Source organism: Strongylocentrotus purpuratus, unplaced genomic scaffold, assembly GCF_000002235.5.
Source record: "Strongylocentrotus purpuratus isolate Spur 01 unplaced genomic scaffold, Spur_5.0 spur5_scaffold_16, whole genome shotgun sequence".
Classification (NCBI taxonomy): Eukaryota; Metazoa; Echinodermata; class Echinoidea; order Camarodonta; family Strongylocentrotidae; genus Strongylocentrotus; species Strongylocentrotus purpuratus.
In genome coordinates, this window is record NW_022145601.1 from 4,704,864 (window position 1) to 4,730,935 (window position 26,072).

Below are 26,072 nucleotides of genomic sequence, written 5' to 3' on the forward strand. Positions count from 1 at the left end.
TACGAAGCATAATTACATTTAAAACAGAGAACAATCTATCAATTAATACCTTGAAAAAGAAAAAGTAGATTGTCTTTTAAATGAAACTTGATGAGGAAAATGAGAGATCCAGTGACAAGTTGAAAAAGTCTACTAAATTTGTTTAGGTTTAGGAGAATCATTCTATAGCTTAAAAGTCGTTCAACTGTTTAAAACTCACCCTTTTCACAGCTTTCATATTAATTGTATTTATGCCTGAGATCAATAAATATGAATACATTACTGTTCCATATGGCATTTTTAATATTATAATATGATTCATTATTGTTATGCTCGTGTGTGACTTTATTCTGATTTTGGTATGTTGAAGTCTTGATAATCAAAAAAATATAAAATTACTAGACTGGAACTCGTCACTGCTGACGATTAGGTGATCTGCAGAAGATCGATCTGAGCTGAATGACGAAAAAAAAAATCGCTCACCTATAAAAAGCCTCTCAGCTCATACTTATAAATTAATTTGCCCTAGAGGGTGTCCCTCCTTAAAAATAATGAAATAACTTTGAAAGGAACCAAAACAACAGAAGCATCTCGTTGAAATTCATATTAACAGATAAATGACCTTCATTTGCATCGTGTAACTAAAGCATATGCTTGTCGGGTCAAAAATAACATTTAGACGAAATTTGGGAGACCTGTTGTACATTCAAGCATTAATGGACAATATGTGCAACCGGCGAAAAAAATGACAGTATGCAATGGCCGCCTTAAAACGTTATCTTCACCTTTAATTTTAGGTTTAAATGTAGATACTGGAGAGGGGTGACAGACGGATCACAACGGAAACCGTACATACAAATCATGTTCGCAAGGAACGGATTAGTTGTTTAATGACGAAAGATGGCGCTAGAATACTTTTCTCTCTACAAATTCATTCACATAAAAGCATCTTGTGAGTACATCATGAATACGCTGATGAATAACTGGAAAAACAGTATAGCCAGGCGGAAATATCTTTTCAGATTGAACAGTCATATAAACTCTACAACAACAACAGCAATACTCGACGCAACCGTAGCCACTTGAACAAATAGGTCTCGCACCTGACCCAAGTCCTACCTTGGGTTCCGTGCGCGCAGTTTTATGTTATTCATTATTTTCTTCATACTCCTTATCCGCTGGCCAATATAAAGCCAGATGAAGTTGTTTTTTCAGGTTGATTTCATGCATCATAGCTGTAAGCAATTTAATTGTAGGTGATATGTGCATTTTATAATCAGTGTAGAAGACGGGCCTTTGGGTGACGATTGTATTTAATAAGTTTATTTCCCCTATATCAACCAGTGATCATATGGATCAGACCAGTAGAGCGTATAGCAGAAGACGATGATATATTTCACTCACTGTGAATCACCGCGGATCACATCATGAAAGAGATGGAGGGGGCACCAGTCGTTGGATGAAATTATCAGGGCAATTAGTTTAAGGGGGAGGGTGTGGGAAGATGTAGCATCGTCTCATTTTCCGTTCCATTTCTCGCACTCCCCTTTCTTTCCTATTTTCTATCCTTTTTGCCATTCAAAAAGGGGGTTGGGTGGGGGTGGAGTCAGCCCTTCATGGCCAGTGTATTTACTTGTTTGACGGGTAGATAGCGTCCGTTGCGATGCCACACATATTGTTGTGATTTCTGGCAATATTGATATAGCCATTCTCTCCCCACTCTTCTCCTGTATGGGGACAAAGAAGAGATTGGCGAAATACAATCATACTAAAAGCATATAATTGGTATTTATTTAACAATATGTTAGAAAAATGATTTCATGCAAGAAATATGTGATTGCAATCAAACACAGTAACAAGAATAAAAACATTCCCAAACAATATTACTTTATGACCTAAGCGTAGGAGTACAACCTTGGGATGGGTAGTTGTCAAATGGAGTGATTGGGGTGTAATGGTCCAAGAGGGTAATTGTCTTATGGGGTAACTATTGTCCAGGTGCTTTATTTCGGGGTCAGACGTCCTGATACGGTAACCGTGCATCTCAGTTCAAAGCTGTACATTTGCAAGTAATGAGTGGATTCTCTGGAGCCCACCGCACACTTTAAGATCTTCCTGCGATCCGAATTTCGAAGTAATAATAATAATAATAATAGCTAGTTCTTATATAGCGCTTTTCAGGACCGAAGGCAGTTACATTCGATTTGTAAACCTGAACAAACATAATCTTCCTGATTTAGGTTCAAAATAATGATCAGAATACTAACAACCGGAATTTCAGTGAAATTTCAGCTTTTTTGTCAGACTAAAAGTCAACTCATAAACGATCGCACTACCTTTCTAATGCCACTGCAAATTTGAGCCGATTAAGGGTTTCTTCCTTCTAGGAAGCTTGAAATTTGACATTGAGATTGTTTTATACAAATTGACTTTTTTTAGATCTGTGATCTTCACAATTTTAGACGTATGAATTGTTCACATCATATGCTATTCCAGATTCTTCCCAGATCGGGTCGTAATCAAATCGTATAATGCGTGGTGAGCCACTCGACTGAAATGTTAAATTCTTTAAGGTGATCCCCAGGCATTGGCTGGTGCTAAATATCATACTGTTAATGTTTTATCATTATGTCAACCATATGAGGTTGTCTATGTATTGTTTCATCTTGCCTGGAAATTAAATAAATTAAATATATTAAAATTGAATTAGAAACGCGTTACACACGAAGCGCCATTTTGGACTGCGTTAATATTTGCGCTAGTCAACAAGGTGAAACGTGTATCATCTATTAAAAACTTGGTTAGAAAGTTTGAGGGTTTTTTTAAAACTCGTTTTGTAAGATATTACCCTCGCGTGGCGCATTAATAAATACAAAAATCACTGACGCATTCCTACGTCAGGCAAAAATAACGCCTCGTGTGCAACGTATACAGTCAAGAAAGCTCACCCCATGTGTTCCTGCATATCCAGTACTCGGTCCCCACCGAAGAAACACCGTAGCCTACCAACAACAGGGAAAGATCTAATAGCGTCGACGAGCAGTTAGGATCACTGTACACGCCGCTGACGTATAATTGGAAAGACGGCTGACTTGCGTCTATGGCTACCACGACGGGTGTGAAGTAGACTGCTTCAGCGAGTGCCGATTCGTTACCTTGAGTTACGGACTTACCAACGTTACACTGAAGAAAATGAGTAAGACAATATTTTGGAAAATTTAGAGAGAGAGAGAGAGAGAAATATAAAAATAAAATGGGAATGTTCATTTTATTTTAAATACATACTTTATATTTTTGAACCAAAACCAAAAATCGGATGAAATCAGTTTTGAAGTCTCAAGAAGTTACTGTCTATCGTGCACATGATGTAGGGTATATGCCGTACAATAATTAACCCCCCCCCTCCCCCATCAAACAGGAAATGAAAGAAAGAAACACAGAGAGAGAAAGGGAGAGAAAAGAAAGAGAGCCAGCTAGAGGGGTAAAAAGAATATCAGCAAAAATTTACACGAACGACCCCCCCCCCCTCCCCTCTTCCTTCCCCTTCCCTGACCTTCTTAGGCAATTTTGTACCTGAATCAAAAGGCTATCGCAGAACATGATGGATCCTTAAAGGGGGAGGGATGTAGTCAGTGTGAGACCAAATTCACCGAAAAGTTAGCCGGATTCCCCCCCCCCCTCCCCAGCCTCCCTCTACCACCTGTCAACATTTTCAAAAATTGACCAAAACTACCTACCGATGCGACGGCCTTACACGATGCGTTATTGCAGACGTTCGGAGCAGAGCCAGAATGATAGGAACCGTCCAGACACAGCCCGTCGTGATCGTGCACGCAGTCGAAGACGTGAGGGTGTTCGAAGGGATCAGGAAGACAACAGTCAACCACCTCGTCGACGGAAAGTGCGTACAGGTAAGTCTGGTCGTAGATGGACGAGTAGCTAGCTACGGCATCTAAATGGAATATCAATATAGTGGTGTGATGGTTACATGCTGTTATCCCAAATGTTGATAATTATGAAGGTTAGTTACTCCTAGTAAGGTTCAAACTTCCAAAGGGTCGTGTCTTCAAAAATAAAAAAGGATTCGTAATTCCGAAATTCTGAAAGTGACACTGATAACATAGAACTCCGTTTTTATTTGTTTCGAAATTAGTATAACCTTTGGAATACCGTACACTATTTCGTTTTCTGAATTATGAATTTATACCGCAACAAATGACATCAACATGTTCAGGAATTATGAGCCCCTGCTCGGGGAACTCTTCGGAATTGATATGAACCTTCGGAAAAGGAGTGCCTCCAAGTATGCTAAGCAGGTGGCTAGTAGGGATGAGATGATTGCAGGAGATGTGTGGGTGATGTTAACAAATCACAAGTAATAACGGGGAGAGGAGGAGGGGTACAGCTCCACGCCCTTCACATCATACAACTATGATAGCCAGCAAACGCTTACCCTTCCTTCTACATCGCCATGTATCATATGCAAGGGTAAAAATGAACGCAAAACCCGTTACACAAGATTGCGTCAACAACTGATCCAGTCCCTGCCGTGAAATGTAAGGGTATCATCGTACAAAAATGATTGCAAATGAACGATGCGAACACAATTGACTTTAAATATTTCTAAAGCCTAATTCACACCGAAGCTGGACCCAATACGGAGGACCCCGGATTAACAAGAAACACCCCCGATCAAGAGATATCTTAATCCAGTGGTGATCCTGTGTGAATTTGAGTCGAACAACCCGGACCAACACGGTGTCAATACAGATCCCCGGACAATCCCGGATCAGCTATGAACTGTCCCGGGACCAATCACGGACCGACCTATGTTCAATCCCTGTTCGCAACGTCGATCGCACCGTGTTAGGTCCGTGTTCACCCGTGGTCATCTGTACTTGGTCCGGCATTAACTGTGTATGGTGCGGGGTGCTCCGGGGAGTCCAACACGACATGCCGGATCACCCAGGATCGCCCAAGATCAACACGGTGCCACTACAGACCTTCCCGGACTACTCCGTATTGAAAAATCCTCCCGGACGGTCCGGGCTGACCACAGCAATTTTAAACAGTTTAAAATTGCCGGGGTGGTGTTCCGGATCATGACAGACCATCCAAGACTGTCCCGGATAAGCCCGGACCCAACATGAATCTAACACGGATCTGACCGCGGATCGGCCAAATTTCAGTCCGGTACGCTCCGGGACAGCCCAGGAGGTCAGTGGGACAGGGACTTTACCTTTACAGGCTAGATATGAGCGCGGGTAATTTATTTTATTTATTTATTTATTTCTGATCTTTTGACAGGGTAGCCCATTCACCAGCAAGTAGTGGTCTTCCATGGGGCCCTGAATGAACATATTTACATCGTTTATAACATTTATACAGAACAGTTACAAAAATAATACTCGTTTGCAAAATAAACGTATATCATAAACCTAGTAAACAGTAATGTCAATAGGAAAAATATTAATTAAGTCGCAATTATGTGAATAAGTCATGTCAATATTACAGAACATGCACGTAGTGTTTATACGGCTGAGCCATTCACAAATTACAACTTTGTTTAAACAATCTCTTAAATGAATTGACAGAGGAAGCCGTTCTCAATGAATTATCTAGCTTATTCCATTCAAATATGGAAGAAACAATTGGGCTACACTTATAACAATCAGTGTGAAATCTAGGCACACGTAAACATCCACTGTCTATTTGCCTTGTATGATGCTCATGTACATCATTAGGATTGATTAAGCCTACCTGAAGGTAAGAAGGTGCTAAGTTATGAACGCATTTATATATCATCATAACACGACTTAACTCAAACCGCTTGTCTAGTGTCATCCATTTAAGACTTGTGAACAAATCAGCCGACGGTGTGTCATATGTCTTGTTCAATATTATTCTTGCGGCCCTCTTTTGAATTTTTTGCAGCTTAGTTGTATGAGAATGAAATCGGTTCGACCATACAACAGAGCAGTAATCTAATCGTGGCAACACTAGACTGTTATAAAGTAACTTTAAGGATTTTTGAGGCAAAAAACTCTTTGCTCTCTTTATCATGCTAATGTTTTTCTGGGTAAGTTTACTTACGTTTTCGATTTGTTTAGACCATTTCAATTCTTCATCTATCAAAAGTCCTAAGCATTTGGTGAATTGAACTCTTTTGATCAAATTGCCGTTTAATGAAATGGTGAAAGATTCAATTTTCTTGAGATTAGCAGGAGAGCCTATTAACATGACACAAGTTTTTTCAGTGTTAAGAACAAGACGATTTTCCTTAATCCATGCCATGACTCTGTTTAACGCAACAGTTAATTTTTCTTCCACAACAGTTGCATCATTTGCACTGACGGTAAGTGTCGTATCGTCAGCATACATATCTATGATACCTTCAGGAGTACATTCAGGTAGACTATTAACATATATTGAAAATAAAAGGGGACCAAGAATTGAACCTTGTGGCACACCTAATTTGATGGTTGATGGATGCGACTTGGCTCCTTTAAATTGGGTCACTTGTTGTCGATCCCCTAAATATGATTTGAACCAATAAATAGTCCTATTACTACACCCTATACAAGCTAGTTTATGTAGAAGTAGCTTATGGTCAACAGTATCAAAAGCCTTACGAAGATCTATGAAGGCAACTCCAGAAATCTCTTTGTTATCAATATTCAACGACCATTGATTTACAAGTTTTGCAAGTGCAGTAGCTGTTGAATGTTTAGGTCTAAAACCAGACTGATTAGGGTGTAATAATTGATTCACGTCCAAGAATTCACTGAGTTGTTGGTGGACGGCCCTTTCTATAATTTTACTCACGATAGGTAATATTGAAATGGGGCGGTAATTATTCAAAGAAGAAATATCTCCAGATTTGAATATTGGTACTACCCGAGCCTTTTTCCATTCACGTGGAACAACTCCTGTAGACAGGGATTTGTTAATGATATCACAAAGAGACTCTGAGATAACATTCTTCGTCATCTTTAAAAGTTTACAGCTGATGTGATCTTCACCAGTTGCTTTATCTATACTCAGATTATCAATCTGTTTCAATACAAAATCCTTAGTAATCAAATTTAAATTAAATTGCGAATGAGTTGGACCAATATTATTGTCCTCGTCTACTCTCAGTTGAGACTTATTCCTTCGCAGGTCCTTTGTAATCTTAGTAGCATTAGAAATGAAAAAGTCATTAAAAGCTTCAGCAATATTTGCATTGTCTGACACATTAGCACCATCAACATTTATGCTATTGGGAGATATAGGTAATGACTTAGGCACAAGGTTTCTCAAACATCTCCACATTTGCTTACTATTGTTATGATTTTGCGAGATCTGGTCTGCATTATATTCTCTTTTTCTTTTCCTCATGAGATGAATAACTGTATTCTTTAGATATTTGTAGGTGTCCCAAAGATCATCACTTTTGTTAGCTTTAACAGCTTTGAGAACTTTATCACGTTCCGTCATAAGCTTAACAATCTCGTCAGATATCCATGGACATGCCTTTTTTCTTATCCGCTTTTTACATACTGGTATGTGCTTGTTGATTATATTATTGAATAGAGTCAACCACATATCCCACGCAACATCAACATTATCTATATCTTTTATGACCTGCCAAGGAGTACTTCTCAATTCACTGTAAAATTTCTCCTCGTCAAGATTTTAAACGAGCGAAATTCTGCGTATTCAGATTTGTTATGGATCTTTGCACTAAAATCGCGAACCGTATACACCAAATAATGATCACTTATGCTAGTTTCAAATATTCCCCATTCATTGTAAAGTTCCTTGTCTGATACAAATATCAAATCAATTAAAGTAGAAGAGGTATTTGTAACTCTTGTGGCAGTATCAATTAGCTGACTTAGCCCGTACATATTTGTATAAAAAATTAACTTTTCAGCATTCAGATCAAGTTGGTGTGGCATACAATCACAATTGAAATCACCTAAAATAATACAGCTCATATCTTGCGAGAGAGCAGCGTCCATATTTCCGTCTAATTCTTCAAAGAAATCAACGTGAGAATTTGGAGGTCTGTAAAACTCTCCAACCAGGATGGGAGACTTATTTGGATAATGCAATTCAAACCAAAGGCATTCTAAAGTAGATGAAATCAAATCATCCCTTCTTTTATAATTGAACCTCTTGGATATATATACAGCCACACCACCACCATGTCTCGTACGGTCTCTACGTAATAAAATATAATCATCTATATACAATTCAGAATCATCAATCATGGAGTCGCAAAATGTTTCATTTAAACCAATAACATCAAATGATGCATTTCTCAGAAGTAATCTAAGTTCGTCAATCTTAGCAACTAAGCTATGAATATTCAAATGGGCAAATTTTAAGCCCCTGTTTCTAAACGGAGGAACTGAACCACCTTCCAACTGTTTAATGTTACTCTTATTCAGTTCATGAGATTGATCCTGAAGATTATGATGTAGTATGCCAGTACCAGAGACAGAGTTTAACAGCATGTTGCCATGACGAGACGTAGATGCTCGTGCCACCCCTGTTGAGCTTTTGTCAGTGGAAACATTGGAAGAGCAGGTGCAGACTTTAGCCTCCCTCTCGGAGCAATCATCTCGAAATCCTGCGTTGAAGATCCAACAACTTCAGCGTAGGACATTTGCTGAGTAGGTGTAGGTGGCCCTTGAGGTCGCTCAATAAAGTGGCGTAGATTCGAGGCAAGAACAGCTTGTCCTGCCTTATTGATGTGGACCCCATCTCTGCCAAGGTGCCTGTCACCTATGTTTTCGTTGTCAACGAAACCCCATCTCCTTTCACGGGCAGCTCTTCTCAATCGCCCATTAACCCCGTCGACACTGCGCCTCTGGTGAACCGATTCCCATCTGCGGTGTATAACACCAGATAAGCATACATCACAGCCTTTTGCTGCAATCACGTCTGCTAATGCTATGATGTCATCGGCGGTGGATGTACTACCATTACCTTTCGACAAGTCATTTGACCCGACATGTAGAATGACGTCTCCTTTCGCCTTTACACCCTCAGTAGCCTTCTTAGAGGAGATATCAGCCACCGTTGCCCCTGGGTTCGGATGGCAGACTACTCGATGTTTTCGGCTCAGGAGTCGGCCCTCGATGTGCTTGATCATCGAGTCGCCTTCGATGACAACATCAGGTAGCTCAGACAAGCGGCGTTGGCGATGCCCTTGTCGGAACTCATTGGTTTGGTCGCTCGTCGACATCGAAGTCGAAGGTAATGACGCATACGAAATGACGCCTCGTGTTCAACAGCCATTTGAGTTCAATAAGTTAACGATTAACTTTCAAATTTTGGCTGCGAAAACACTCAACGAAACATTTTATTTCATCGCGAGAACGGCATTGAAATAACAAATAATTACAGGATATAGGGCACCGTTTCACAAAACCGTCATTGTTCAGTTTCACCGACATCCCATTGAAAAGTGTGCTAATTACAATGCGTCCGCTTCAATGGGATGTCAGCGAACTTGTACTTGTGATGGTTTCGTGAAACGCTGCCCTGATCAACTAACCAGCTACATTCATCGGCAGAGCTAAATTCATCTGGCCTTGGTTCCTGACAGGATTGACCTTGCCCTCCTTTCTCCAATCCCATGATGACGGTAAAGTCGATGACGATGATGATGTCCCTGACGACTTGCGCTTTCTTTCTGCATTGAGTAGGTTCGCTTGCACGTCAAACTTGTTTTGAACTGTACTCATATCCTGTAGCGATTGTAAATTTAAGAATAAGAATCTTCGGTAAAGAAAACTGTATGCAAACTTTAAGTTAGTAGTCAATATTGGCATGATTAAGTCAGAGAACAATGATTTTATTTGGTATTATATGCGTCATCCCAATGTCCCATAACACATTATTCAGGCGCATGCTCTAAATATAGTTAAACCGAGAAACATAACATATTGGGGAATCATTCAACAACAATTTTTTTTTTTTTAAATTCTACGTTAATTAAGGATACCTCGTAGACAAATCGAGCTTGATATTGGTTGACATTTATGAGTTAAATGTCGATAAAAAGCGTCACATAGGCCTATTTTATAACTCGTGCTTTCTACAAAATTAAGCATTTCCTCTTTTTGGTTGCCACGCTTAATATTTTGCACCATTACTTTAAACGTTTGGAGAACACCCCATGCGATCACGTAACTCTTTAAAAATCAGTCAGTGAAACAAACTAGTCAAGTTTTAGAATGTCATAAATAAACATTACCAAAAGTAATATGTAACGGTGTTCCCATCAGGAACATGTCCACTTCTATTGTTAATGGATTCATTACTATAGCATATCTTACCTGATCCGCTAAGTCGTTCATCGCCATCTTAAACGATCGTCTTCCCTCATCGTAAGCTCTGTTGTTCTCGTCGACGAGTCGGTTGTTCTTGACCCACGTCTTCCATCGGACGAGCTCCTCCTCCTTCGTTGAGTACCGTCTACCGTGCTGTGTCTTCCAGCTCGTCCACGCTGTCGACTCTGACGGGCGACCGTATGACTCATGGAGCACAACCACCAGCACAGCGATGATCACTAGACTTCTCGCCATGTTGAGTATATATCGCGTTTATGTTGACAATGCAATGATTGAACAATGCGCTTTATCATATACTCTAGCTTATTCAAATACTAAAATATCTACAATGGGTTTCCGTCAATCTGTTTTCTACGAATCCGTGACGAAAACACCCAAGAATACCTCACACTACACGGTGACAGCGTTTTTCTCTGTCAAATCCAGTTATCACCATGTCCACAGCACTTCAAAGTTAACACCAAGTAAAACCAACACCAAAACTTCGGTACCCAGTAGTCTGCAGATACCCCAGGTTATAAACTATATGATATCACATGCATATCATAACTTACAAAGTTCATGTTTATTGATATTATACCTGTATTTTAAACGTGACAGACTAGTCTTCTGTATAGGGCTTTTTGTTGCAGTCAAAATTATACTGCATTGATTGACATGAATAAGGAATTTTAATAATGGTCTTTATCAAGACTTCAATGAAGCTACTCGCTATGTACATTATATTCGTGCCATTTATTTGTACATACTTTTAACTTTGAAAAGAACATTATTTTGTTCTCTCGTTCTGGATAAAAACTTTGCAAATGTTAAACCCCACTTTTATTGAATTGGTGCGCTTTGTTGGAACAACTCGTGGTTCGTCACGAGGTTTTGTTTATTAGGGCATGCTTATAAAAAAAAATGTCTCGTGATGCACATGATTTGTTTTCCCTTCCCTCCAACAAACATTTTTTTTTAATTCTGGGTCTGAGTAAACAAGAAAAGCTACAAAAGCTACCGGCGTGCGCCTTTTACACTTCAGGAGGTCACAGTTCAAAGTCTATATATCGAGCAATAGTACATGTATGCCAACACTGAATTGATGCATCTATTAACAAATTGGACGATAGGGGCGGGGTCTACTTCTTTCTTTGCGTTGAAAAACAAGGTTCGGTACACAGATCATTAGAATAAGGAGAAGCACAAACGTACCAGGTGTAGACATAGCTAAATGATTGATAAAATAATTGATAAATTTAATTAAAAATTAATAATTGTATGAATAACATATTATTTTGCGAAAGAAAATGAGTTAATGGTCCTTGCAATACAAAACAATAGGGATTGGCTCGCCTCTAATCTGAAATAAAACTTGTGTTTCCTGTTTTAGAGATAGAAATTGGAAAGTATTGAACATATGAATTGGAAGCGAAAATGAATAATACAAATGATTTTATTTTAATTAAAATGAAAGCAGAAATGAGCAATGAATGGATATGCAAAATGTCTTTATTGCATGAAACTGTACTACGATGCATTTACACTGTACTTCGATAGGTGGGGTGGATTGTTTTGTTATTTTTCTATATTTGTGGGTGTGTATGGGTGTGTGTGTGTTTGAAATGTATAGATGTAGGAAAAGTGGGATAGCGGAAGATAAAATACAGAATAAAAAGTGAGGTATAGACACAGAAATAGATAGTTATTGAGTTATTTCTGAAAGTGAATAAAATACAGGAAGAAACTATTTTTTATTTGTATGTACCCGGTTAAACTCATAAGCAAACAATTTACATAACACAAATGAATAATATTGCTGTGACAAAGATTTATTCACAATACGACAGCAAAAGGCAAAACATAACCCTAACGAAAATATCCATCGATGTACACAGCTTCGAAATAGCATTAAAATCAATTGAAAGATATTTGCAGCCGCACGATAAGCTCCGCAACATCCTTTCTCTTAAGATTAGATTTTCACCATCATCTTACTATCTTCATCCTTCAATAACAATCGTTTAATGTGATTTTTAAAAACTATGATTATAATAATAAAGCAATTCAATAAAAATCTATCTGTACACTGAATACATAATATAATTCAACTGAAACCTTCGTAGTTTTCTTTATTAAACCTGAATACTAACTCTACAATGCACGTATGATTGTTTTTTCTTCTAGCTTTTCTTTTTTTCTATAAACATTGCACGTAATTTTCTCAAGAGGCACTTGAACTTGATCAGCAACATATTGAATCTATACATTAAAAAGGCAAAACTTAATTCATCCCTTTTATCATGAAAAACATGCCGGTATCTCTCGAACAAGTCATACTACAAGACATTGCACACAAATTATTTCACACATAAACAAAAGGCATTTTCTATTCCGTTTGGTAATAACTAGCGTATAAAGCGCTTAAGGTGCTATACAGTTCCTCTCTGAAATAAATCTTTCTAACAAACATTTTCGTTACTACAAATCTTAGCATCAACACCGTATAAAACAGGACTTTGAGCAGCCACTTAAGCGATAAATTATTCCATCACTCATAAACGGCTTTGCATTTAAGTGTAGAAATAGTAACAGCACTGTGCATCAGCGACAGTTTTTATGCGTATTGACTGCGTGAAAGAATAATATTAAAAATACCCTGTTGACTGGTTAGCAGGCGAAAGATAAAACGCTACAATATAATCTGTCATAAATGAATTAAAATCGTTCCTTAGCAGCATAATTATTGTTTTCATTATAATTATCATATGAAATGTAACTGAACCAACACCCAAATGTAGATGATCTAAATCACTCGGTACTAAAAAGAGATGACTCATAATTACAATCTTCACAATTTTAATCAGTTATTTAGAGGAATACAAATGAATTCAATCAAGAAACAAGGGGAATGATATGTCTAATTAAAAAAATAAACTCGAAAGCTTACATACAAAGGGTGAAGAAAAATATAATTTAAACAGTAGTGATTCAAAAATAGATAATGATGATGATTGGGACGATGATGATGATGAAGACGATGATGAAAACGCCCACCATGCCAACGATGATGACGACGATAGCGATGATGGAGAAGAAGATAATGAATACAACCAATGACAATAATAATGATTAGCAATATTAATCCTAACAGTATCAAAACTGTTGAATACCATTATCATCATTATAATAATCATCATCATCATCACTCATAATTTACCATTCTCATCATCATTATCATATTATACAGATTATCATTTACCCCATACAAAAATTATATAATAACTCACTTTACAAATCCATGCACAATAAAAGATTACAACTGTCGCTGTTACTACCAACATAATTTCGTGTACTTTAAATTTCTCATCATAAAAAGCCGGTATGACATTTCAACTTTTACCACTGACGTATTTTATTGCATCCAATTCCCGATATATTTCTGACACAAGCTATCATGAACTGCCACATGCAGCATTAGATATTTTAAAAATAACATCCCTTGTACCAAAAATGTCCTTTAAAAGTGGAAATGGCCTGCAACTTTCTGCAATCAAACGCAAATATTGTAATAGCCAATCAGCATTTAGATTTTCACGTTTACAATTTTGAAAGGTAGGCTCTGATTGGTCAAATACAGAGAAAGTTAAGGGGATAACATGGCAAATATATTTTTAATGAAACACAAATAAACTCGTAGTATATATCTTGTGCAAGCTAAAATGTAGATCTTGTGCTAGACGTTTGGAACTTTTTTTGTCATTTAATCTATCGACTGTCGATCCGTATTCAATATCAAGTAATAATTGATATTTCACTTCAACTTTATTTTCATTACACGTTTTGTAGGATTTCAAACAACAGACTGTAAAGGAACTCAATCAACGCTGACTACACTCTTTTACGGTTAAAGCCGCCATTTTAATTTACGGGTAAACATTACGTCATCAATGTTTTCAGATGCGCATGTATTGCTTCGTCACTGCCTGCGCTGTGCGCTCACATCATATTTACATGGGCGCCATCTTAAATTACGAGTAAATAACTTTGGCGCCCCTGGCTGCGCATGCGCACTCTTGTAACCGTGAAAGGGTGTATAGCCCATTGATAAAATAATATTCACATTAACAAAATCAATTATACAGTTGACAATTCATTGATACAGGTCGATATTAAAAATTCTTGTTGGTCCATAAGCGCGGAATGAACTTTTGTTTATCAATTAGAATTAACATAAAGAACATGCTTTGAGAGGTTTTCTTAATGTTTAGTTCTCGTATTGTATCTATAATTTCTAAAAACTACTATTGTTTCTTCAAGCAGAACAATTCAATGTATATTTGTATCTGTTTAGGGGGAAGTGATCGCGGCCATGTCCATCATTAATTCATTCTAGCTGTTCCAGACCCGATGATGGATATAGCGGGTTGGATCAAACCGGTTACCTTGATCTTCCTCGAGAAGAGACATTCCTTGGAAGAACCATCATAGAAGGACACTTTCCCAGCCTCAGCGTCTAAGAGAACACCAATAACATTGGACTCAATATTACACGACCTGGGACTTGAAGCCTTCAACGGTGCCCTGCTCGAGGTCTTCTTTGGCGACGACGTCGGAGACGGCAGTGTCAGCTTGCCCATGCAATGCGTGACGAATACGGTGGGATCCTGCAACGAAACCTCGTCGTCCAGTTCGTCGCTACTGTCATGCCCGCTGTCGCGATCAGCAATGGCGTCTCCGCCGTTGCTGCGGCTGAAGCGTTCGGCCATGCGCTCACTGGCAATGCCGACGTGGATAGCGAGAGTGGACTTGTCAACTTGGACTTCCCAGTAGTGTTTCCCCGTCGTCAGCTTCTTGTCTCCCAGTGTGGACGGGTTCGAGAGCGATGGGCGAGGTCGGGAACGAGCTGGAGTTCGAGGAGAACAATGTTGATGTTGGTGAGACGAGGACCTCCTGGCCGTCCTTTCGAACCTTTGATGATGTATGAGCAACGCTGGATTGGCACTGGATCCACTTGAAAGGCAGCACTGGAAACGAAAGACAATAATTATCGTATTTTAAAGTCCAAGCATGAACGTTACACATCTGAAACATGGTTCCTGTAAAATCTCTGGCTTAAATACTTGTTATTCACTATAGAGGGAGGCCATACAACGTCCTAGATTTAAAACATAAAAGTACTACCAAATATATATTTACCAGCATCATGAATCATTAGGAAAGAATTCTGTCACCCGGTTTGGGAAACTTGATTTTTTTAAAGAATATCTGATAGCTTGCTAATTTCATAGCCTCAAGTCTATTTGAGGTACATCAAAAACAATGTATCATATTGTATGCTTTTTACCGGAATCAGTATTACCTCATCCTTTCCAAGTTCCACTTTGTCTCCTGGGTATGGAGTGGGAAATTTAGATTCATGTGTTGTGAAAGGACATGTAATAGTGACTCATCATGGCCTGAAAGCCGACAAGTCTGTATTACATTTCTACCTCAAAATGGTAGACAGTCTTGTATATTGACACTGATTTATTGATCAGTAGGTTATTTGAGTTACAATTCATAAACTTCTTTTATTTAAGTTTTTTTGTTATGCCAAATAAAAATGGTTTCATACCTGGAGCTGGCGGTGTTTTCAAAAGTATACACTCGCTTGATTTCGTCCCCGCAGGATTAACAGCCTTCACCCGAATTTTATACGAAGAATTCATCTCAAGATTGCTTTGTTCATACCGACATTCCGTCAGTCCCGAAATCGTGGTCCAATCTTCGTCATTCTCGGATTCATCTAGGTCGTCGCTAGCGTTGTTGAGCGGTAGGCTGGTCGGTCTTTCTATACCTTCGTCTGTCGTCTGTTTGGTGTCGAGCTTTATGTACTCCACAGAGTAAGAGGCAACAGCGCCCCCATCGGTCGGTGGCGTCCATTCGAGACAGGTATAACGGTTGGATGATTTCGGCTGTAATACTGGCTTGCCAGGAGCTGCAAGATAAAAAGATATGTAATATTGTTTTTATCTTGACGTTGAAGGAAATAAATGAAATGCAATAAACTATCATTTTAATTTTTAAGAGAACGTTTCCGCGCAATATCGGGTATGCGACAGACGCATACCCAACATACTGTTCATTTAGAGGAGTGATTAGTACCATTATGGATCATCGTGTTCGACAATAAAAATACAAAATAATCAATGGAGCAAAAGTGAGATTTTATGTGAAAAAGGGAAATTAATCCTGACGAATTGGAAGAAGGTGAAAACGTCGACTTTCGTGTCCAGCAGTCGCAAAGTAACTTACAAATAAACAGTTTTAAAAACCTGGGTCGAGAGAAACAGTTGCAATTAAAATGCCCTGTCTGATGTGACTGAGGTCACATGAACCCGTAACCCTCTCGATTTAAAGTCCAGTGGATGAACGTAGAAGAAGAACAAAGAATCAAAATGTGGAAACAGTTGTCAGAGTATTAGCAAAGATGAAAAAAAGACACAATCATGTTTCAAGCGCAAGCAAGTGAAAGAAATTGGGAGTATACGAAATGGTCCGAGATTACCGGCAGATTACAATGCGGTTTAAAGAGTCGAGCAAAACTAGAAAATATACCTTTGGTGAAATCGAGTTCCTGGAAGGATTTGAGAGCAGCTGTTAAGTCGAGGGTGAAGTCACCAAAGGTTTCGTAGTTTTGACACATCTCCTCTGTCTGCTTGAGTGATCTTGCCGTTTGCACCAATCTGTAAAAATAAACATTATACCAATAATAATCTGGAGCGCCAGGAGTGTCAAGTCTGATAGAGATGAGCGCTATACAGAATCCAATATTATTATTATTATTATTATTATTATTATTATTATTATTATTATTCATACGTAAATAGTTTCAATTTACATTGCTAGCTTAACGCTGCGGAGTTACATTTGCTTAGTTCTTCAGCCCATACATTGACATTTTAGCAACATGAAAATTGTCTCCACGGGTAAGGACAAATGTGTATTGTTGGAAAGATAATCCCGAATTACTGAATTATGGCAAAAGTACTCAAAGGCGGCGGCAGTCGATATATATTAGACCCCCCCCCCCCCTCTCCCCAATAATTTGTATCTACCAGGAAGAGACTAATGTTTGCACTGGCTATGCGGAATGCCAACTATGCCCACTATATGACGTGATTTGGTTTGCATCGCAATCCCCATCAGGACCACAAAACTGTAAAATACATATTTTACAGTTCTGTGATCAGGGCCGACTCACTGAGCAAAAGATATTAATTATTTTGTTTGTTTGGACTTTGGACAGCCCTTGTTGTGTAAATTTCCTCTTGTTTGGTTTTTGGACCACTTGGCTAGACTGACGTACACCAGGTACTTTCTCAACGTCACAAAATTGTGAAATACGGATTATTTGATGTGGGTTCTTAGTCACATCTATATTTAAATCTGATGGAACGAAGCACATTTGAGCTAAGGATCATTTTCCTCGACACACTGCATGTTTTAGCGTTATAGATTATTTTCCTCGACACTGCATGTTTTGGCATCTGTGCAAAACCGGATTCATGACACAGAGACAAATTTTCCTCATATCAAGCGAAAGAGACATTGCAAACGCCTTTATTACGCGTTCTCCAAGAGACCTCTGATGTTTCTTGTTGCCAGTTACTTTTATTTGAACTGTTTAAAATTATGTGTGAATCCTTTTAGCTCGGCTACAATTGGATAAATATTTCTGAGGAGAGGACTCGACGTCTCATTCCATGATTCATTTTGAATTGAGCAGGATCTAGGCAAACAGTGAGTATAATATATCAATTTTTGACTCGTTACATTTAAATTTGTTGATCCAATCAATAGCCACTATATGTAACCTCATCGAAATAGAGTTACATACAATCCATGTATATATTGCAGAAACCCTAATCCTTAGTAAATATCATAAACAATATGAATAAATGTTTTTAGTTTTGTGGTAATGATGAAAAGGTGGACTATACTCACATTAGCATGTCTTAAAAGCATCCCTTTTGCAGCCATCATCAAATTCTGAAGAACTTTGCAGGATTTAAGAATATCTCACGTATGTCCAATCTATGAAATTTAAACGTTAGTAGTGTCCTAGTATTCAAATTATGCAAGGAAACCCGTTTTCTTTCTAGACTTCGCTTTTTGGATCTGGTAACGTTTGGAACATCATCTTGATCGAAATGATTACCCCAAAAGCCCCGGTAGGATAGTTAAACTTTTCATTTAATGAACCTAAGAAAGATCTTTCCGTTGAAGATGTGATGATGTTTGTTGTTGTTGTAGTTGGTGATCATGGTGGTCATTTGTGACATCTTGTCGGTAGAGAACAATTTCAACATTCGGGCAATGTTGAGCAATTTGCATAATTTGCATAGATTTTTTAGTCCAATGTTTCATGATGATGCATGATGGGTGTATTCCCAGCTTCTGAATAGGCCCAAATTTAGATTTTAAAAATAAATAAATATTTTATGTAATCTTCTCCATTTGGTTCTGAGAGAATGAATATCATCTTTCCGATTTTATACAACACCTACGTGGATCTTTGTCATTTGATTAGAGGATTGTTGGTCACATAATATTCAATAGATGTTCTATTGCACGGGCGTGCATTTTGGGTTAAATTCGCCGTGTATTTTTTGGTTATGCAGACTGTGTACCTCTCTGCCTTGCGCGTATCCATGCGTGTATCTGACGCGAAGGCAATCTGAATGTAATCGAGAAGTCTTGACTCCAACTTTAATTTATTCTTCTTCGATGTTGTATAAAACAAATAATGAATGTTTTTCATTCGTTCAATAGTGCGAATATTTGCATAAGTTAAAAGATTAACATTCTATTCAACGAGACGTCAGCCGAGTTGAATAGAATTAACGTTAATTTTTCAACTCATAACCATCCATTATTTGTATACTAAGACACCTATCCCCTGAACATCCATCCCCGGATATAAGATATAAGAGTGTCAAACTTGTTTTTAGTGTCAGTATCTACAATCAATTAAAAACAGTTTGGCTTGGGCTTTTTCCTTCTTCTGTTAATACACTTCAATAGAGATTTTGATATCCATGGAAGTCTAGAGCCTGTTTTGATTCAGTCAACCCAGTAGAGTGCAAATAAGGTATTTCATATCTATACAATAGATGCGAAAGCACATCAAATTATAATACACACGCATAAATATCGTCGGTAAAATGTGTCATCCTAGTATATAAACAAAAGCAACAACACAAATAATAACATAAGGTATTATAGGAAAATGTCGGTCTCGTGGGTCGTAAGTCTATCTAACCCTTAACCAAGTTGTCATGCAGGTATATCATTATGTTATATATGTATATATATATATATATATTGTGAGTGTTCGGAGTCAGTGATAAATGATCTCTTAAATCATGAAACCCCTATCTCCGCAATGATTGGAACCCGGGACCTCTCATACACTAAACAAGAATCATTCCTCATTCGTGTACCATAGTCCAATATTTTGTACATAATTTGCAGCTTTCTCAAAGATATCTAGAATTATTGACTCATGCACTAAACAGTGATACAAATGGACCACTATAAACGTTTATATTGTTGGAGCAATGTGTGTTTGAAAGGGATTCAACTGTTTGTCACATATATTTATATGCCCGGCGCATTGAGAGTTCAAAAATCTCTGAAAAATAAAAATTGTCAGGAATAGACCGGTGTATTAACATATTCAAATGGTATGCATACTTTGTCCACAAAAGCTGTTCTTGACAACCTAAAAGCTTGCCCGAGGTTGACCTGGCAAAGCAACACATATTTCAAGCAGATTTGATTCTAAGTACTGTACTTCATTCATTAATAACACGTAAGAAACATCTACATGTATAACATTCAGTTTTTGTTAGTGAACCAAGCAATTTTTAGGACTTGTGCCTCAGGAAAATCTTGAACCGCCATATAATTGACCCCATGTTCTGACTATTTATCACTTATCTATCTCTATTTATATGTTGAAATTTCTCCTCAGCCTAGATACCTACACGATGGGAAAGACACTTTCTAAAAAAACTAAAAAGATTGCTGAACCACAGAAGGATGACGGACCAAGTTCAAGGTACAGCTATGTTAAGCATAAGTCTACCGTTAAACATATATAATTGTTGAAATTGCACTGGTCACAGAATGCTGACGACTTAGTAAGATCATTTATCACATAGAATTTCCGGGAAATGGATACTGTTTTCTATGTGATTGCAAAATGTCAAAGTACAAAACAATTTAAAAGTGGTATTTAGGCAGTACCTTGTAGACATAATTCTTTTCTGATTTTGAGTTGTTTGTAGTTGTTTTTACTTACCACCCTTGCTCATTTTGATCCCCAATCACTATAAACCTAACTAAGCAAATGCTCTGATTCCTTGATAGGATAAAGGGCAGAATGGGCGTTATTAGTCTGCTGAGTTTGAGCACAATCTGATAAAAGATTCAAAGATTTTTCTATAGAATTTCGATTTCCTTTTTTTTTCTCCCTTGCACAAGACTTTAGAAGTTTAGACTGCGAACTTTAATCACCTTTTCTCTTAAGTAACATTTTATGTGACTGGACATTCTTTTCTTTTCAATGAAAAAGCACATCTAATTCTAAAACATGCGCGTAAATATCCTTGGTAAAATGTGTCGTCCCAGTATAATAATAATAATAATAAAACATCAGATTTGTAAGATGCCAAATCCACTTGACAATCAAATTCCCAAGGCGAAAATTGCACAAAAGATGCAATACATGATTGATTTACAAAAGTACAATAGGAGAGGTACGGACATGAAAGGTAATGGTATATAGACTGATAGAACACAAGAGCAAACAAACAAATAAATACATACGGAATTACATGCAGATTTAAAGTATGGAACGCACATGCAGGTATATCATTATGTTACATATATATATATGTATATATTTTAATATTTTTTCGTTTGTGAGTGTTCGAAGCCAGTGATAAATGATCACTTAAATTATGCAATCCAAATCGCCATAATTATGGAGGCCTTTTCGGGATTGGAACCCGGGACCTCTCATACCCCAAACAAGAATTATTCCTTATTTGTTTACCATTGTCCAAGATCTTGCACATAATTTGCGATTTTCTCAAAACTATCTAGAATACTTGACAAATGTTCTTAAAGAGAAAGTTGAGTTCTGGGAAGAGTTGAAAAATAATATGTGAGCGTTATCATTGTATTATGCAAGTGTGGATGAACATCATATACAAAATGTTCCCTGAAAAGCATTGCTCTTCAAATGCCTTAATAGTCTAAATATGGCACGTAACATCATAAAAATCGGGACGGATTGTAATGCTACATGTTCGTGTAGTCTCATAAACATCTTTTTGTGAACAGTGTTTGTATCTTTACCAAGACTGGGCCAAATTTCTTATCATGTTGATGATTCCTGAACCTCGCAGTACACACCAATACTTATATGCTGGATGAAAACACTTTGCGGATCGATTCCACAGCGTTTCTTTCACAATGCAATGGCATGACCAGAACTCAACTTATCTTTAACATTGATACAAGTTGACCGCCATTTACGTTTTCTTGGTGAAGCAATGTGTGTTTGAAAGGACCTCGACTGTTTGTTTCATATATTTATGTGACAGACGCAGTGAGAGTTAAAAAGTCCCTAAAACTGAAATTCTTTAGGAATATACCGGTTCTGTAATATATTCATATTGTATGCAAATTTTGTAAACAAAGAAAATTCTAGCGGAAAGCTTGCCCGAGGCTGGTCCGACATAACAACACATCAGTCATAAATAACAGGTTAATGGAATAACTCATTACTAGGGCCCCCAGAAAATAAAATTTGTAGGACTGGTGCCCTCCAGGCAAATCTTGAACCGCCATATGGTGGACCCCCCATGTTTTCGATTATTTATCATTTATTTATCTCTATTATTTTCTCCTCAGCCTGGATACCTTCACGATTGGAAATAATCTTTCTACAGAAACTGAAGAGCTGACTGGACCCCCTAAAGATGACAGACCAAGTACAAGGTACTGATTATGTTAAGCATTAGTCCACCGTGATACATTTGTACTTGTTAAATCTGCACTGATCACAGAATGCTAATGACTGAGTTAGACCAGCATGTATCATTTCTGATCTTGATACGCGTTTTGTTCAAAACACGGTTGCGTCCTTTCTCCTTTTCGTAGAATCACCGATAACCGGTTTATTAACATATTCAAATTGTATGCATACTATGTACGCAAAGGCTGTGCTTGACAACCCTAAAGTTTGCCCGAGGCTGGCCCGACATAGCAACACATAATCCAAGCAGACTTGATTCTAAGTACTGTAGTTCGTCATTAATAACACGTTAATGGAATAATTCATCACTAGGTTCCCAGGAAACAAAACGTCTATAATATTTAATTTTTGTTTAAAATAGTGAACTAGTCAATTTTCAGGACTGGCGCCCCATGCAGGCAAATCTTGAACCGCCATATGGTGGACCCCATGTTTGTGATTATTTATAATTTATGTTTCTCTATGTGTATGTTGACATTTCTTCTCAGCTTGGATACCTTCACGATGGGAAAGAAACTTTCTAAAGAAACTGAAGAGATGGCTGGATCCCCTAAAGATGACAGACCAAGTACAAGGTACTGATTAGTCCACCGTGATACATTTCTAATTTTTAAATCTGCAATGGTCACAGAATGCTAATGACTGTTAGACTATCTCTCACATTTGACATTAGTCAAACGACGGCCTCCTTTCAATCCGATCAAAGCTTTATTATGTAAACACGCAAATACATTTAGCCTTTAGAATTTCCTAAAAGAATATCCTTTTTGACTCTATTCTGGACTGTTCGCTTGATGTCGTCCCAAAGCTGTTCGATGTGATTACATGCAGGAGTTTCTTGATTGCTACTCCATGCGCTCGAGCCCGTTATCTTCCAAGTATTGGTTGCTGATTTTGGCAAGGTGTGCTCGAGCATTATCGTCCATAAAGACGAAATCCCTTGCAATGAAAGCTGCGTATAGAATCACATGTGGCTCCAATACCTCATTGGTGGACCGTTGGGCTGTTAACCAGCCTGGGGGTGTTTCACAAAGACTAAGATCGACTTTAAGTTGGACTTAACTATGGCAAGCTGTTCTTGCCACTGTTTGCTCTTACCATATACTGGCATTGGTCTCTGAACGGACGTATAAATCGTGGTCACAAATCTACAGAATTTACATTTTTTTTATAGTTCATTGTTGATGGAAAAATATTACCTAAAGATCATAATTGAGAAACCAATAGTGAGAACAACCAGGGGCGCGGGTGGCCTGTCATAGTTAAGTCCAACTTAAAGTCGATCTTAGTCTAGGTCCGTTATGTCATTGGTTCCTAATTCACCACACATCATATTGTTTTTATAACATTAACAAGCAAACCTATTCAGAATGATATGGTTTTCACCCATGTATGTAATGCGAGGAGATTGAGAGCTCATAAGTAGCCAACAGGAGAACATTTCTTGAATTCAGGTCTTATAAGTTTGAATAAAATGTTCAAACAAGCGATTTAAGTACTAAGAAATATACGAAGTTATTCAAAAGTAACAAGTAAGAATTTTTTTGAGTCTTATTGAAAGATGGAATTTAGTGGGATGAGAGATAGAGCCATTAGTGCCTTGATCGCTTATAACCCATTTTACAATATCATTAGTACGCATATGAGTATTGCAGACCCTGCATGCATTTCCAATAAAATGGCATAGAAACTTTGTCTCGATGCTCGTTTTATGTTTAGTTGGTCTACTACAATGATTTCTTGATCAGGTGCCCAACATATTAGAAAGGATGTATACATGTATACAGTATATATTTAATATATATATATGTATAGAAAAGTCTATTAAAAAGGAAATGTATTGTATATCCTAAGAGAACGCCATTGCAGTTGAACAAGTAGAATACTTATCAATGTTACTGTAAAGGAATGATTTAGTTCAAATATTTCATATTCTCTACGTTTCTTTCACCATGCAATCGCATGACCAGAACTGATCTTTATCTTTAAAAGGGAAAAATACACTTACTACAAGGAACACCTGTCAGATTAGGATAGGGACACTTATCATTGGTTAAAAGGGACATTCATGACAAAGAGGGAGGGGCGCCTATTAGTTAGAACATTTTCCCTAAGTAAAAAGGGCGATTTTAGGGTACTTGAAAAAAAGGGAAGCTCTAATTTTATTTCTCTCTTTCTTTATAATATATTTTAATTTCTTCTCTTTCTTTCTTACTTCTAACTCTTTCCTTTTTTCTTTCTTTCTTACTTTCTTTCTTACTAAATAATTTCAATTTTCTTTCTTTCTTTCAATCTTTCATGCTTACTTTCATTTTCTTTTTTTTCTCGCTCTTTTTTCTTTCTTACTTATGGCTACTTTAATTTTTCTTTCTTTTTTTGTTCATTTTTTATTGATCGAAACCTCCAGTAAAAAAACATACGTGGCATAGATGGATTCAACTTATTTTGCACCCAAACTTTTCCGGTGAAGTATCGTTTTAAATGTTTATTTTTCATTCCCAAAAGCGGAATATCATAGCTTAAAAATCAAAATTAAACACAGCATCAGCACAGACCAGGTTATGACATCCTAGGTCATAATATTAGAGGAAACCACGCGATATCCTGGCTCCACATACTTCCTGATGATTTCATTTGAAAGCAACAAGGAATTAATTCTACAAATGATTTCACGGATCAAGTATATACATTCTCACGTGCGATACAAAGGGTTAAAATTGTTTATATTCCTTAGTGAATATTATCTTACCAGTAAAAGGATGAGAGAAAGGTGGAAGGTAGGACTCTGTGAGACCCCTGCTCTTATTTTGGTTACTACACGACTGCAAGCCACAATCTTTTGGCACAAGAAAAAAGAAAAGAATAACAATTTTGTTATAGCTGAAACACATGGATCTTTTTTTATTCCTTTACGATATAGATATTATAATGAAACTTGAACCAGTGTGATGACGTCATGGTCATGTAATCCATTCAAGGAAACCAGTCTGCACGCACCGATTTGACACAAATCCTAAATCATTGAGCACAGTCAAATTCTTAATAATGACAAGCAAGCAACAGCAAAAGGAAAGGAAAGGAAAGGAAAGGAAAAGCGAAGAACGAAGGGCTAAAAAGTGAAGTGGACACAGGGCACTCAATTATCCGTATATAGGCCAAGGCCCCGCGGTTCAGCTAGCCAAGCTCCGAGATTTGGTTCGTGTTCAGGTCAGAACAAGCCCTAATTCTTGTTTTAGGTCTATAAGATTTGTTTTAAATGCCGATGATTGCTTTAAACTATAGGGCGTACAAGTTACAACGTCCAGAAGTATGTCAGGACTCAGCTTCAGGCGTATCCGGACACCTAACCCCTGGACATCCTTCCCGGATAACCACCCCAGTCAACTACCCCATATGACAACTACCCCCTAGGGCTACTACCCTTTAGGACGACTTCCCCATAGGACAACTACCCACTATGACAACCACCCGGACAACTACCCCTAGGACAACTACCTCCGGGCAACTAACACCCGGACAACTACCACCCGGACAACTACCTCCCGGATAAATACCCCCTAGGATAGTTGTCTGGTCCCAGTCCCTTTTTTTGGAAAAAGTTTGTTTGAAAGAAATAGCAAGAAACCAACCGAGGGCAAGGACCCCGCAAAAAACTCATTTTTTTCCCCCTG

The 26,072-nt window shown here is 37.8% G+C and overlaps 2 protein-coding genes across 2 annotated transcripts; both read right to left on the reverse strand.

Moving 5' to 3' along the window:
• Positions 1-636: 636 nt before the first annotated feature.
• LOC575506 (cathepsin L1) lies at positions 637-10,904 on the reverse strand. The gene is made up of 5 exons (XM_775903.5): positions 10,314-10,904; positions 9,530-9,722; positions 3,717-3,931; positions 2,928-3,162; positions 637-1,706 (listed from the first exon to the last, which is right to left on the reverse strand). The coding sequence occupies exons 1-5, from the start codon at positions 10,560-10,562 to the stop codon at positions 1,609-1,611; spliced, it is 990 nt and encodes a 329-aa protein (XP_780996.3). The 5' UTR covers positions 10,563-10,904; the 3' UTR covers positions 637-1,608.
• Positions 10,905-15,119: 4,215 nt separating this feature from the next.
• Positions 15,120-18,634, reverse strand: LOC589637. Its single transcript, XM_030987672.1, has 4 exons — positions 18,555-18,634; positions 16,908-17,035; positions 15,925-16,287; positions 15,120-15,334 (listed from the first exon to the last, which is right to left on the reverse strand). The coding sequence occupies exons 1-4, from the start codon at positions 18,632-18,634 to the stop codon at positions 15,120-15,122; spliced, it is 786 nt and encodes a 261-aa protein (XP_030843532.1).
• Between the last annotated feature and the right edge of the window lie 7,438 nt (positions 18,635-26,072).